We start from the raw sequence: 16,547 nt of genomic DNA on the forward strand, positions 1-16,547 counted from the left end.
ATTTACTGAAATTGTTACCATTGTTTTTCAGGTTAACCTTAGCGGAATACCATGAACAAGAGGAAATCTTCAAACTTAGATTAGGTCATCTTAAGAAGGTAAGTATGATGGGAAAATCTTGTTTTAGAAATGTAATTTCCACTTTATATTTGATAGAGAAGTGATTTGGTCATTTGGACAAATACAATTCAATACAAATACAATTCCTGCATGCTGCAGGAGTCCCGTGTTGCTGCCGTCATTTTCATGTCTTGTAGTCTAGTGGTTGAATCTTTATTCTCAAGTCAGTGAAAGTGATTGAGGGAAAGTTTGTTTTACCCAGTGATGTATCTGCGGAAATTGTGTCTGTTTTATAGAGCTACCCACATGACTGTCCCTAAAGTAGAAATTAAATACACAGGACTAATATGTCTGAAATTGATGGAAGAATTCCTGTGTTAGCAGCTCTTATTTTTTTTTTATTGGATGTTTTATTTACATTTCATATGTATCCCCTTACTCCACCCCCACCCCCCCATGGCTCTTATTTTTTGCCTAAAGTAACTAAAGAAAATATATTGTACCATCAATATTCTAATACTTAAAAGAATTTGTTGGTGATATTGAATCTTTCAATATAAAGCAGCTTTTTATTGAAGGTCATGGACATGGTGTCTGTTTTTGTTTTTTGAGAGTTTTATGGCACAGCCCAGCCTGGACTAGAACTCAGGATCCTCTTGTATCAGCTTCCTACATACCAGGGTTAAAGGGGTGCATCAGTGTATCCTACTTACCATTTTCATGTGTGTGATATGAGGCAGGTTTTTGTCGTTGGGCTAGTTTGTGTGTGTGTTGGAGATTGAACCCAAGACTTTAACATGTATGTAGTATGAAGTGGGTTTGTTGTTGTTTTGTTGGGATGGGAAGTATGCTGGGAATTGAACCCAAGGCTTTAAAGATGTTAGTTAAGTGCTTTACTACAGACTTACCATCTCTAGCTCCAAGATATCATAAATGTAGTTTTTTCTCCCTCCCTCCCTCCTTCCCCCCCCCCCCCCAAAAAAAAAAAAGCTGTTAAATACAGCAGCCCAGGTGCTAGAGAAATGGCTTAGCTGTTAAGAAAGTTTGTTGTTCTTTTAGAGATCTGAGTTTGGTTCCCAGCATGTCTGGCTGCTCATAACTGCTTGTAACTTCAGCTCCAAGGATTTGACGACGTCTTCTGTCCCTTGCTGTCACCTGCACACATATGGCATACACATACACATATATACACACACACACACACACACACAAAAAAACCCAGAAATGTATAGATGCTATTTATGATAATAGTAGCCAACATTAGTTTTTTTTATAACACACACACAGTTCTTAGATGTTAAGTTAGTGGAATTTAAGGTATTGAGTATATTCGGTACCCAAAGAATAAAACCAGACAATAAACCTGAATCTTGTAAAGGTTTTGCAAAAGCCTATATGTGTATGTATAAAGTATTCCTGGAAAGTTATCAGTAGTTACATCTGAGGAGTGGATGATCAGTGCAGAGTGTCTTCTGTTCTTTTATAAGTGAAGTAGGTGTGGTTAGTTTTAAATGAAAACATAAAGTTCACTGGATTCTGAACTTTTTTCTCTTTCCCTTTTCAGGAGGAAGCAGAAATCCAGGCAGAGCTGGAAAGGCTAGAAAGGGTTAGGAATCTACATATCAGGGAATTAAAAAGGATACATAATGAAGATAATTCACAGTAAGCAACTTGGGTCATAATGAGCTGAAAATTGCTGAATATTTTGTCATGTATGGTCTAGAGCGATGTTTTTACTTTTTTTCCCCCCAAATGAGTGTATTTAGTTCCTTTTTAGGATATAATTTTATGAACAAAATTTCAATCTTCTTTGTATTAAGAAGTAAGGTTATATGTGTGTTCTTATAGCATTTTACATGAGTAGAGTTTACTAAAACCATATTGCTTGCCAGCTGTGAGGGTGGATAGGGTTGGGGGCGTTTGAAGACATAACTGGAGCCTTGGGAGGTGGAAACCCAGCTACAGTACACTGCTGTAGAAAGAGGATTATGTAAGGTCACACCCATTTTCTGAGATTCACACTCACCTTTGTTTATAAGCCATTTCTATGACTAAAATTAGGGGAAAGTAACTTATAAGTGGGAAATGGTCTTTATCACTCATTAGGTTTTTTTTCTCCATTTATTTTTAACCGTGTATTTGGCTTGACCAGTGTTATTCATGGACCCTTATTCTGCCAGGTGGGAGGTACCAGCACAGCGTTTACTGAGAGCTCTATATATTAGGAAGGCGTTCAAGTGTCCTTCTGATCTCACACTTAATCCTCATGACAGCCCCATAATCTTGAATACATCAGTCTTAAACTAACAAGCTTAGAGAAATGAAGTTAATTTGAACAGGAGCCCAAATTAAGAGTCAAATTTAGGTCTACTTAATTTAAATTTCCATAATAATATCTCTTTCCCACAGCCACACTGCTTTCTTAAATTCAGAATAAAGGCGTTTTAGCATTAATAGGGATACTTACTGTTTATAAGATTTTTCTTTTTTAGTACTAGGATTGAGGTGTAAGGCATCATGCATAGGCGGCATGCCTGCAGGCTGTATCCCTAGCTGTCTTTACTCTTTGGGTTTTGAGATAGGGTCTTCTTAGGTAGCCCTGGCTGGCCTTGAGCTTTCCTTCATCTTCCACCTGCCTCTAAGAGTCTGGGATTATAGTGCATGCACTACAGGCAGAATCTGTTATGGAAATACACTGAATCCTAGACTTAGATTTACAATAAACTTATCTAAAGAGAGAAAAACAAATTGGATTAGTGGGCACAGACCTATCTATATGTATTCCAAGCATTCGGGACGCTCAAGCCAGAGTGTAATGAAACCCTGTCTCAAAAACAATAGAGGTGGGACATGATGGTCTACATCTGTTACCCCAATACTCAGCAGGCTGAGTCAGGAGAACTAGGGAGTCCAGACCAGAGTAAACCCTGTCTCCAAAAGACTCAATTAGACAGGTATGGAGGCACACAACCTTAGTCTCAGTATTCAGGAACTGGAAGCAAGTGGATCTCTGTGAGTTCAAAGCCAACTTGGCTTACATAGTGAGTTCCAGGAGAACCAGGGATACATAGTAAGACCCTAGAGAGTGGGAAGGTGGGAGGAAGGAAGAGGGAGAGAGAGACATGAATTCATTTAGAACACATGGAATACTTTATTTTTAAGGCAATATAAAAATGCCTTGAAGCTTTATATAATTTTAAAATAGTGAGAAAAAGGAGGGAGATCAAAGTCAGCCACAGGTTTAGACGTAGCTGCTGAGACAAGAGGCAGACGCTGGCTTTAATGGCTGTTACTGTTTGTTATAATTACTCTGTTTCTGTCAGCTGTGTAACCTTGTGCTCGTAGTTCACTACAATGATGTCAGTTGTCATACTCTTAGCAGTGGCTATAATGAAGTGTTTATTTTAAAGTTGGAGATATTATAGGAATGTTGGAATATGAAAGACTAGTCTTTGACCTGAGGATGTTATGTATTCCGTTTCCACAGGTTTAAAGACCATCCAACACTAAATGACAGATATTTGTTGTTACATCTTTTGGGTAGAGGAGGTTTCAGTGAAGTTTACAAGGTAAGTACAAACAACTGGATACAAAGATAGGGTTATACTAAATTGTAGAAATTTTCAATATTGAGAACTGTGAGTTGGTATTTGTGGGTTTAAATTCAAAAGCCTTTGGATTAAGATCTTTAGGAAAATTGCTTCCAATAAATTTCTGTGACCACAAAAGACAAGATCTCCCCCTATAGCTCAGGCTATTTTTTTTTTTTTTTTTTTTTTTTTTGGTTTTTCGAGACAGGGTTTCTCTGTATAGCCCGGGCTGTCCTGGAACTCACTCTGTAGACCAGGCTGGCCTCGAACTCAGAAATCCGCCTGCCTCTGCCTCCCAAGTGCTGGGATTAAAGGTGTGCGCCACCACTGCCCTAGCTCAGGCTATCTTATGAATCATACAGCTCTAAGGTTCACAATTCTCCTGCCTCAGCCTCCTGAGTGTTGTGATTCTAGTTATGAGCTACTGTACCTGCTCTTTACTGTTTTTAAGGTAGAAAAATCAGATAAAATGATAAGAGGAAACAGTCCTAATTATAAATTATGTTGAATTTTGTCCTGGTTTTGCATTCATATTTGTTCAGAATGAGTATGTGATCATTTTAGTCTTACATTTTTGGACAAAATGTGTTAAATTATATCTTTAGAATTTTTTTTTTTTGAAATTTTATGTGAGTGTGTGTGTGTGTGTGTGTGTGTGTGTGTGTAGACATCTGTAGATGTTCGTGGAGTTCTCTGATGACTACACGTAAAATTCTCTTCTTCTACCATATGAGTTCCCACGATTGAACTCAGATTGTCAGGATTAGTGGTAAGCACCTTTACCCACTGAGCCATCTTGCTGGTTTAAAACTGTTTCTTATATGGAAGCCAGCTTTCTGCTTTAGAGAAATCTCATCCAGAGTGCTGGGCAGCACTGCATTTTTTTTTTTAAAGATGTATTTATTTTATGTATATGCGTACTCTCTTCAGACACACTACAAAAGATCATCAGATCCCATCACAGATGGTTGTGAGCCACCATGTGGTTGCTGGGAATTGACTTCTGGAAGAGCAGTCAGTGCTCTTAACTGCTTAGCCATCTCTCCAGTCTGGAGCACTGCATTTTTAAAGGCTGTCTTTATTTAATGCTTTCTTAGGGCCCACAGAGTAACGACCACTGTATCTACAGCTTGATTTTCACAAGTAGGAGAGGCAGCCAGTTTTAAATGTCTAAACTCCACATTGTGTTCACCAACAAATTACCTACATATTTTTCATGCCTGGTTATAAAATGCAAAATTGATTTATTATGTGAATTTTATAGTTGTGGAATCCTGTCTTGTAATGTATAGAGATATGGTCTCTGATGTTATGATTTATGTTTATTCAAAATTTTATGGTTGAGAAGTCTGAGTAGAAGAAATGCCTTTGCTTCAATTAGAAGCAATAAACACTTGTGTTTTATTTGTTTCCCCTTCTTTGTGAAGTCCTGAGGTGCCTAGTGCCTCCATGGGTGAGCTGGGCATGCACTCTGTCGCTGGGCTATAACCCCAGTCGGTTTTCCCTTTTTAAAATGTTCACTTTTTATTTAGTTTTTTTTATTTATTTAAAACAATATTTTTATGTGTATGAATGCTTTGCAAGCTGTACATAACGTGTGTGTGGTACCTGTGGAGAGCAGAAGAGGGTGTCAGACCCATTGTTCCAGTTATAGAAGGTCTTGAGCCACCATGGGGTTGGTGGAGATCAAACCTGGGACCTCTGGAAGAGCAGTCGGTGCTCTTAGCCAAGGAGCCATCTCTCCAGCATCTTGAATATTAATTTTTATGTATTTATTAGTCTTTGGAGCCCAGATTTGTCTTGAATTTATAGTCTTCCTACCTTGACCTCCTGTGTGTTGAGATTACAGATATGTATGCTGGAACTAGCTTAAGTGTTAGGGTTTGTTTTTTTTTTAAAGATTTATTTATTTTATATATATGAGTACACTGTCACTGTCTTCAGATACACCAGAAGAGGGCATCAGATCCCATTACAGATAGTTGTGAGCCAACATGTGGTTGCTGGGAATTGAACTCAGAACCTCTGGAAGAGCAGACGTTGCTCTTAACCGCTGAGCCATCTCTCCAGCCCTAGGGGTGTGTGTGTGTGTGTGTGTGAGTGTGTGAGTGAGTGAGATATGATAAATTTATACAATTTACCTTTTTAACTTTTTTCCCCCTGTTTTTATGATGTCTTCACACTGTAGTCCAGAATGGCTCTAAATTCACAGTGTAATTCAGTCTGGCCCCAATTGTTGGCAATTCTTCTGCTTCAGCCTTCCAAGTACACTACCACATAGGGCTGCTTTAATCTTTTTTCAGTGTATATCAGCAGCATTAAGTGCATTCATATTATGTTTGTGTTAGCACTGTCTACTATGACGACTGTGCCTTTAGGGCAGTGCTGATTTGATTTCAGTGTATTATTTAGACTTCTAAAGTCTGTACTGGGAAGTCTGACTGACAGACTCATGCTCACCTTTTGTTTGCAAATAACATAGTTGAGCTTTGATGAGATAGTCTTTTCCTAGCGTCTTAGGAAGGGTTGTGACCAGGGAGGGCATCGCTAGTGTGTTGAGAGCTATGTACTTGACTTACTCAGACCACCTGTGTAGTAAGCATCCAACGTTAAAAACAGCCGTTGCCTTGACCAGTGCTTGTTACGTACTTGTCAAAGGTCCATGCTAACCTGTCCTTTTATAAGCATTATCTTTCCCACAGACAAGTTCTGTTAAGATTCTCTACACCTTTTGTTGCATTTGATAAGCATTATTGCTTTAACAGACCAGGTGCAATACAACCTAGGTTGTTGGGTTTTTTGGTTTTTGAGACAGGGTTTCTCTGTGTAGCCCTGGCTGTCCTGGAACTCACTCTGTAGACCAGGCTGGCCTCGAACTCAGAAATCCACCTGCCTCTGCCTCCCAAGTGCTGGGATTAAAGGCGTGCACCACCACTGCCCGGCTTAACCTAGTTATTAATATCTTGAGTTTTTTTTTTTTTTAGAGTAAACTCATGATGTTGTACACTTCAGAATGTTAGAAAAATTGTTCCTCGTCTCTGAAGGTTTTTCTCCTATAAACTATACCCATTTTTCTCTAGCATGACAAGACCTTTGTTTTATAAACAGCCCCGTTTCACACATTACTTTCCTAAAGAAGCAGTGGGAAGACTGACTACCTCTGTTCCCTGTGGGTGTGCTGTACACTTGTCTCTGTGTGTGCACAGATAGAGCAGCACTGCTTGACCAAAGCTGGGCCCACTGGGCTGCTGCTCTTCAGGAAAGCCCATCCCTGTGTGCTACTACTAGGATTAAGACTTTGCTTTTATTCAGTTCATAGTCACCAAATATAAGGCTGGACATTTTGTTTTGTTTCTGTCCTTATTTTAGTAAACACAACACACTGAACTATCGGATACTTTGTGATACTATTGGCCATATCCAGCTGAGTTGTTTTCTGTAGGAAGCAGTCAGTATGTGTCCCAGGATTTCAAAAGGAAGGAGACAGTGTTGATGTATGTGAGTTTTCCAGGCTAGCTGAGGGATGAAAGACAACCTCAGGAAGAAAGGTCTTAGGTCGGGGGGATGACATCAGAGTGAGTGAGCATTGTTGGGAGCAAAGTGTGAGAGCATGGAGTGGCTTTCTGCTTGTGGTGTTTGCTTGAGTTTGGCCTCTAAATCTCACGGTGCCAGTGTGTCTAGAGACTTCTAAATTATCTAATCAGAATTTTCAAGAAGATGTTGCAACACTGGAATCATTTGCCGCTGCTTTCATTTAATGGTGTGTTTTGGACTTGGTGCTGGTTGATTTGTTAAACAGAAGCTTCAGGTGAGTTCCCTGTAACTCTTGGTAGTGTCTATGTAGAATATAATTTATTCCTTTATTTTTTTAATAGGCGTTTGATCTAACGGAACAAAGATATGTAGCTGTGAAAATTCACCAGTTAAATAAAAACTGGAGAGATGAGAAAAAGGAGAATTACCACAAGTAAGTGTTTCCGAAGTGTCTGAAGTTCCCACAGATATTAGTGATGGCTAGTGTGTGCTTGTTGTGAAAGTGCTTTGGATGAGTTAATTTCAGTTTTCTTTAATCTTCCTTACTGTCCCAGCAGAGAAAATATATTCCATGTCTTACCAATGATAAAACTGTTACTTACAGAACCTGAAACCATTAGAAACTGAGTTTAAACAGTTATTCCTTAGTCAGGAGTCTGTGTTTCTAACTCCCTTCTGTTGTTTCTAAAGACGGGTTACAGTAAACTAGGCCCCAGAAGCCATTGTTTTTCTGTAGAAACTCAATGATAATTCCCTTAGACGACTGGGGAGGAGACAATGGGGCTGGAAGGGTGGAGCCTTAGTGTGCTTCAGTGGCACGTGCTTGGTACTGTGTTCTTTCTTCCTTTGGCCCATCCATTTGCATATCTCAAATTTCTGTGATTGTAGTGCTCTACTTCCTGTGGTTACTTCTCTTGAGAATGCCAGTAAAATGGCAGCCCTTTTCTATCCTTGGGATTGCAGGGCTAAAGGGTGCTTTCCTTGGAATGAATAGTTACTACATATGCAGCTGTGGATTTCTTTGTTCCACTGATGTCAGGTTTTGTCATATTCTGTCCCGAGCTTCTAAACACTGAGTTCATGGCTCATTTGTTTTGGAATCTCCAGACTTAATTTGCTATTACATTCCCCACTGAGCCGTTTGTCTCCTTATGATAGATACAAATATTGAGTGAGGCAGGTCCTGTCCCTGAAAGGAGGAGACAAGCCCCTTTTGATAGTAACAAATGCTTTGGTTACAGAAATAGCCTTGGCCTTGGTGTTTTGATTTTTGTTTAGATTTTTTGTTTTTTGTTTTTTTTTCTCATAAGACTTTGGAGGAAAATAAAATTGTAGGGACTGAAGAAGCCTTTTTGAAGAAGTCTTAAGAGTAAAGAGGTATTTCCTCAACAGACAGCTCTTCATGCCTCAAGTGGGACAAGGCTTGCTTTAGACATGCTGTAACCCAGGCGCCTGGAAAGTCTTTGTGTGTCACACTGATTGGTAGCAGAACTCAGCACTGCATGAGAGAAGCAGGCTTTAGGCAGAGGTAGGACAAGGGATGATAAATGCCGTGTACAACTTCCTGTGTGCACAAGCTCACATGACAAGCAGCTGCAGTCCAGATATTTCTGAGAAGCCAGTTCATTATTAAAAGTGCATTCCAGTCACTTGACGTTGGGAATACATGGCATGCAGCAGTAAATGCCAGGAACACTTCAGAGAAGGAAACCACATGTTCTGACCAATTATAAATGAAAATTGTTCTGTTGTATTGAGACTTGCAAGAATGGTTAATGATGTTGATCTAGGACATGCATCTCTCTACAAATATTCTTTAGATATATTTGGAATTTGTTCTGTAGCTTACCTGCCATTGGGTACTGTAAAACAGTTGTTTCTAGGGACCAAATCAGCCTTGAAAACATAATTTCTGTGCTGGGACTTGTACATAACTTGCAAAGTCATAGACTTAGTTCTAGCTTTTTGGTTGACCTTAAGACACTGCATACCAGAGTGACTGCAGAAGGTAAAGCTAGGCCCTGCTTCCTCCTTGATACAGTTGGCAAGCAAGTTGGGCCTCAGAGATTATAGATTGTGGTGTTCTGTTTTTAGTTTTAGTTTTAGTTTGTTTTAGTTTTAGTTTTAGTTTTACTTCTTCGAGATAGGGTCTCATCGTGTAGATTAAGCTGTCCTTAAACTAAGAGGAATTCTCCTGCTTCTGTCTCCTCTTAATGGTAGGATTTTTAGATGTGCTACCATGCCCAACCAAGTAGTTGTCTTTCTCTCATTTCTACTGGAATTAGATCAAGTGAAGTGGCTAGAGAGGTGGCTCAGTGGTTCAGAGCACTGTTCTTTCAGTGAGCCTGAGTTCAGTTCCTGGTACCATATTGGTTGTCTTACAACCATCTGTTACTTCATTTCCAGGACACCTGACACTTCTTTCTGGCCTCCTCAGACATGGACACACACACACACACACACACACACACACACACACACACACATTCATTCATTCATATATATATCAGAGGAAAAGAGATAGACTGATAGCCACTGCCTCCTTTATCTACACTTTGGTATTCTAACTAGAGTTGTGTGTAGTATCGTCTCACTGTTTCCTCTTGGGGAACGGGGATTATGGTGGCACCTGAGGTTGTCAGTTGCCATTTCTCTTTTGACATATTGGAAAGGAGTGTTTTATGACCTCCAGTCTTTCCTGGAAAGACACTTTCAACACTTTCACATCTGATTTTTAACTAAGTGATAGGAAATCTTGCTTTGAACTTTATGCTATAAATAATGATAAGTTGAGGCTGAAGAGACAGCTCATTAGTTAAGACACTTGTTGCTCTTGCAGAGGACCGGAGTGTATTCTAGCATCCACATGGTGCTTATAAACAATTTGTCACTCCAGTTCAATAAATAAATCATTTTTTAAAAATGGGTAAATTGGTTAAGTGTCATTAACTTCTCTGAACTTGACTTGGGTCAAGTACATAATAGATTTATAATAGAAGAGTGCTTTAATAATTTAGCATTAGATTAACATTGAAAAGGAAGTATGTATGCCTCAGTGTTAATAACATTGTCCTGCCTAGTAAGGTCTTATTAAATTGTTTTTCTATTTGGGAGGTATTTCCCACTTTTGTTTGGAGCAAAATTATTTACTTGGTTAAGAAGAACCTTAAACAAAATAAAGCATTCTTGTTTCATTGAATTTTGAGTTATATTCCTGTCTTTTGGGAATGGGAGAGGGGTATTGAGAACAAGACCTTATGTACCCCAGGCTGGCATTTTGCTAGATGATAACGACTCTTGACTTCTCCTGCCTCTATCTCCCAGTAGGATTGTGAGTGCACAACATCCATCACACTGAAGTCTTTCCTTTTTTCTATAAGCAAAATGTAAACTTGGTATATTACTCTTGCAGTATGAAAATGACAGATTACTATTTTTCTTTTAGTTTGTGTAAAGAGTGGGTGAGGCAGAACTGGGGTGGTAGTGTATGGTGTATGTGTGCATGTGCATATTCATGTGGAAACTAGTAGTCTTCTCAGTCATTGTCCACCTTAGGGTTTTATTTTTTAAAAAATAATTTTTTTAAAAATTACGATTGTGTGGGTTTACATGCACACATTTAACATGCATGTGAAATATCAGAAAACAAACCTTGGGAGTTATTTCTCTCCAATCATGTATGTTCCAGAGACAGAACTCAAATTATCACATAGCAAGTTCTTTTTGTGTTCAACTATTTCACCTTATTTTTTTTAAGACAGACTATTTCACTGTATTTGGAATTTGCCACTTCGGACAAATATCTTGGCCAGCAGATCCACAGATCTGCCCGTCTCTATACCCCCAACACAGAGGCTCTAGTGTCACTGGGCCAGGCTTTTTACATGGTCCAGGCGTCCCAGACTGGATCCTTGAGCCTGCACGACAAACACTTTACTCACTTAACCATCTATCCCTCCCTGCTACATTTCTTTAATTTTCCAAAATATAACAAAAGTCTACAGTAGGAAAAATTACATATTAAGTGGTCTTAATTAGTAAAAATAATTTATATCTATTTCTGTATGTATTTAAATTATTCTAGGCTGGAGAGATAGCTCAGCAGTTAAGAGTACTGTCTGCTCTTTTCAAGAGATCCTGAGTTCAATTTCTAGTAACCACATGTTCACAACCATTTATTCTGAGCTCTGATGCCCTCTTCTGGCATGCAGGTGTACATGTAGATAGAGCACTCATATACAGAAAATTAAAAAATAATTTATATCTGAATTCATATGTTCTTATAAGCTTTTAAATTTTCTAATATAAAAGCAAGCATTCCAGAAATCTGTTTACATCATTCTATAAGAAGAAAAAAGGATACATTTTAGTGTATAAATTTCTTTTACTTTCTCATTTATAGTCCTTTAGTCTATTGGATGCTAACTGAAATGTTGATTGTGAGGGATACAGGTCAGTCATGCCTTGCTAGAGAAGGACAAAGCAATAGCCTGAGAGCCTGGCAGGGGGCTGTGTTGGGTTTGCAGTTTTAGGTATTCCTGTAGTTGCTGAGGACTTCATTGTAAATTGTTTGACATTGGATCTCATTCTGTAGCCCAGCTGACTTTGAACTTGTACCATTCCTCCTGCCTCAGTGTCCTAAATCTTGCTGTTACTGGGTATGCTACCATACCTGGCTTAGATAATGAAACCTTTGGCACTTTCTTTCATTCATAACTTTCTCTGCCATTTGTTTCCTTTGTTTTCTGTACATTTATGACAAAAGTGGTCTGTACTTTGAAATGTGCAAAAGTTACTCAAAAGGGCATGTAATTATAGTCTAGAAGTCTGCTTAACCAGAAGTGACTTGAACAGAGAGACACACACATGCATTTACATCATATATTTATCAAAAGGTTTTATAAGTGGTTCTTAACCCTGTCTCAAATAAAAAAAAGCACACACACACACACACACACAAAGTGGTTCTTATTTATAGACAGTAACTAGAAACTGCTTTAAGCAACTTAGCACCATTTTAGATGTTTTGTTTAAGGCAGAAGTCAGAAAAGAGAAATTTTCTATTAAATGAAAAACAGTGATGGTTTCCAAAGCTGATATATTCTAATATATTAAAAAGTACACATAAAGCACATAACTTAAAAAAAAAATTAAGTTTAAAAACTGGGGAAATGAGGGAGAAACAGAAGCCTCCAAGTAATTATTAAAGACCATAGATTTGCCATAGGGTTGCAAGTTGTTGCTGTTTTTCTGTTCGTAATTTTATTTTGTCAAAGGTAATGTTGCACTGAATCCTAAGTGGAACTATTTTGGTGAAAGGGGGTTTTGAGCCAAGGTTGTGTGTGCTCAGTACCCACAGGAATGCATCTCTAGAGTTCCCATTCAGTGATGAAGAAGCCAGAGTCTAGGGAGCCAGGTCTTCTGTTCTTCACTTAGTGTGCGTCTGCTCCTCCTCTGTCTTAGTATGGGCCTGTCATTTCTGTATAGGAAGACAGTGATGGCGAATGAAGCATTAGAAGCAGCAGTGAAACTTAAAGCAGCATCTTGACATTTACTCCAAAGTGTCCATTAGGGAAAACCTTTAATATTACTTGGAGGCTTCTGTTCCTCCCTCATTTCCCCAGCTTTTAAATTTAATTTTTTTAAGTTACATGTTTTATGTGTACTTTTTGATATATTGAAACATACCAGCTTCAGAAACCATCACTGTTTTTCATTTTTTAATAGAAAATTTCTCTTTTCTGACTTCTGCCTTAAACAAAACATCTAAAATGGTGCTAAGTTGCTTAAAGTGGTTTCTAGTTACTGTCTATAAATAAGAACCACTTTTAAAACCTTTTGATAAACATGCGACGTAAGCCTCTGTCACTCTGTCTCTGCATGCATGTGTGCCTGATACTGTGTGTGCAAGTCCGTGAGCCTACTCATGAGGACTGGAGGACAGCTGTATGTGTTCCCCAGGAGCTATCACTGTGGGTTCTGAGACAGGGACTCTCATTTGACTTCATGAAATAGCCTAGACTGATGGTCCAGTGAGCCCCAGGGACCCACCTCTCTCTGCTTCCCCAGCACTGGGGTCATAACCATTGGTCACTGCACCCCGCTGTTATGAGCTCAGGTCCTTGTTACTTTTAAGACAAGTAGTTTGTTGACCAAAACATCTCCTCAGGCCCCTGCTCGCTCTTTCAAAATTCTGTGTGGCTGATACATATCTCACATATGTAATATACTTTGCTTATAGTTTTATTATTTTAAACTAGAAAGGTATGTTTTAAAGCTTCTTAAATTTATTTTACTTGTTAGGAGTGTGTGTGTGCAACAGCACTCTGAGGTCAAAGGACAAATTGTGGGAGTCAGTTCTCCTTCCACCGTGTGGGTCTCAGGAATGAATTCAGGTCGCCAGGTTTGGTTGGCAGCAAGACTCTTACCTCCAGAGTATCTAGTGGCTTCAAAAAAAATAATTTTGTTTTGTTCAGTTTCAAGTGAAGCCATTTGTGGTAATTCATGCTTATAATTTCAGCACTTGGGAGGTAGAAGCTAATGTCAGTAATCATCCTTCCACCTTGTTTTGTGAGATAGGGTCTCAGCCAGACCCAGAACTTGTGATTTGGGGATTCTCTGTGTTCATCTTCTGAGGCTGGTATGCAAATGGGCTACTATGCCCACTCAGCATTTACAAAGGTGCTGGGTCCATGTTCTGATCCTTAGGTTTGCATAGCAAGGAGCACTTAGCCAATACACCAGCTCCCCAGTCCCTGGAAGCATTACTTTAGAAGAGAAGACTATAATTTTTAGAATTGGGAATTAGCATAAAAGAAGAGTCACAGAAGAATTGCCATCCATTCATTTAAGAAACATTTGAGGGCTGGAGAGATGGCTCGGTGGTTAAGCACGTCGACTGCTCTTCCAAAGGTCCTGAGTTCAATTTCAGTTCAGCAACCACAGGGTAGCTCACAGCCATTTGTAATGGAGTCTGATGCCCTCTTCTGGTGTGTCTGAAGACAGTGACAGTGTATTCATATACATAAAATAAATAAATCTAAAAGAAAAGATTTTTTTTAAAAAGAAAGAAATATTTGAGCACCTACTATTTTCTCATAGATAGAAATAGTCTAAATAGAATAGAGGATGGATTGAGGAAAGAGTAATTAGATGAGATGGCCAGATGTATCTAAATGGAGCAAACAAATGAACATGTGGGAATGGGAAGTGCTAAGAGAAGTCAGGGTGAGTTCTGAAGAGCAAGCCGAGTGCCTTCTGTTTATGCTTCCGTTGTGTTCACAGGCATGCGTGTAGGGAATACCGGATTCACAAAGAACTGGACCATCCCCGAATAGTAAAGCTGTATGATTACTTTTCACTGGACACTGACTCGTAAGTCCCACTCCCTTCTCCCTTACCTTATTTTTTTTTGACATATTGAATACTTGTGAAATGGAGCTTAAATCTAGGCCCAGAAAATATTCTCTAAGTGAATTAAATTTATTAATTTACAGACAAATAATTATAACAATTCAAATTTGGATCAGCCAGACATCTCTTGACTAAAGGACAAGGACACTTACATGCTAGTAAAAACTGGCTTGACAGGGAGAGAAATAAGGTGATTGTCAATCTCTGTAGCATAAATATTTCCATTATGTCCAATATTAAGATACCAACTTAAAAATTAGAGAACTTTATTCTAATTTATATACCATATGATTCATCCATCACAATTGAGTGCGTTTTCATATGTGTCACAGATATGTATGGGCATTATCCAAGATCATTTTTTACTTCCAGAAGAAATCTGAACCTTTTTACTATCACCTTTCCATTTCACTCTTCCTTGGACAGTTTCACATGTGGAATCATGTGATATGTGGTCCTTTGTAACTGGTCTGTTTCAGTTAGCATGGTGCTTATCCAGGTGTACATTCATTGTACTTAGGTGTCAGTAGTTCCTCCTTTCTTATAGCCAGATTACACTGTGCTTAGTTATATAGCTAGCTCACAATGTTCCTAAAGTGTAGCAGTTGGGCCTTAGGACCTGGTTTATGTTGGTGCTGACGTGCCACTAGCAGGCCTAGTGAGTATAGACTGTTGAAGAGAACCTCAGCCCCACTCTAGAGACTAATGACCCAGTGAGCTTTAAGTGACAAAAGTAAAGATAGCCCAGTGCTACAGGTTGGAGTACAAGTTCCTGGACAATAGGATTTTAGAATTGGGAGGGATCTTAGGGTTCAGCCTTTTTGAATATCAGAAAGACAAAATTATTTGTGTGAGATCTTTGGTCCTCTTGATAATCCTGTGTATAGCAATATACAGGTTAGTAAGCTGCAGAGCCTTTGGGCTTACTCAGGGTTTAGGAATATTTCAGTGTTTGGAAACTTTTTTACTTGCAGTTTGGCCTGAGTCAGGAGAACATAAGATACCTTAGGTCTGGCTAGTAGATGTTACCTCAGTCTCCTAAGGATGTCCAGGAGTTTGGTCTATCCACCCAGAAGCTCTCTCAGGCAAGCAGTCTGTTTGTAGACATATTTTCAAGAAAAAGAGTCTGACTCATTTCAGGATCTCAGATAAAAATGAGCATTTCAGATAGGCTCTCAGAGCATTAGCATGCCTTTAGGTGTCATAAAACATACAGTTTATACTGTTCAGTCCTGAGATTCTGCAAGTGTGTGTTTATAGTCAGTTGTAGTGTGGCTTAAAAGTTGAGCTTATAGCTGCTTACTGCTTCCCTTCCTTCCACTGTGTTTGGGGGGCATCTCTGGTAAGCTTTGTCAGTGAGTGTTCAGCTGGGTTCAACCAGTGGGTAAGCACATAGCTCTAGTTTCCCTAGTGACCTGACTTTTCATAGCAAGTACCACTTTCTTCCTCTGACCCTCTGGCTTTAAGGTGCTAACAGCTCCCTACTGTAACTGGTCACTAGGGTGCCTTACTGGACAGTGTCTTCTTAGATCTTCAGCTTGTGAATCAAAGCCTCTCTGTCTTCAATATTCAAGTAGTTTTTATTTCTTAGTTAAGTCCTGACTAATAAACCATAATGTAAAAAGATTTTTTAAAAAAGTATTTATCTCACAGGAATATTCAAATAGTACAAGGAAACATACATCAACTTGAGGGGATAGCTGCATTACTTGTAGTGCCAACAATGGTGTGCAATTTTAAATGGGGATATGAATGATATATTGGCATGAATATAAGTAAAAGAATCCATACCATATGGAACACATCTGTGTAGTCTTTTGCCAGACATGGTACACAACCAGTTCTTGAGATCTGGGCAGAACCTAGACTCTTCCTTAGTGTATGCACTCGGTTATATTGGACACTTGGCAAGGACAATTTTGTGATTGGTCACTGAATAATAGTGAACAT

At 38.9% G+C, this 16,547-nt stretch overlaps 1 protein-coding gene across 2 annotated transcripts in view; it reads left to right on the forward strand.

Annotated features, from left to right (window-relative positions):
• Positions 1-16,547, forward strand: part of Tlk2 (tousled like kinase 2) — a 91,556-nt gene that overhangs the window by 61,919 nt on the left and 13,090 nt on the right. For both annotated transcript variants that reach the window (XM_028780573.1, XM_028780574.1), the window contains exons 13-17: positions 32-98; positions 1,625-1,722; positions 3,548-3,629; positions 7,526-7,617; positions 14,469-14,558. In XM_028780573.1, the coding sequence (XP_028636406.1) occupies positions 32-98; positions 1,625-1,722; positions 3,548-3,629; positions 7,526-7,617; positions 14,469-14,558 (429 nt within the window). The remainder of the gene's footprint in view (positions 1-31; positions 99-1,624; positions 1,723-3,547; positions 3,630-7,525; positions 7,618-14,468; positions 14,559-16,547) is intronic.

This window comes from Grammomys surdaster, unplaced genomic scaffold, assembly GCF_004785775.1.
Source record: "Grammomys surdaster isolate TR1022 unplaced genomic scaffold, NIH_TR_1.0 371, whole genome shotgun sequence".
Lineage (NCBI taxonomy): Eukaryota > Metazoa > Chordata > Mammalia > Rodentia > Muridae > Grammomys > Grammomys surdaster.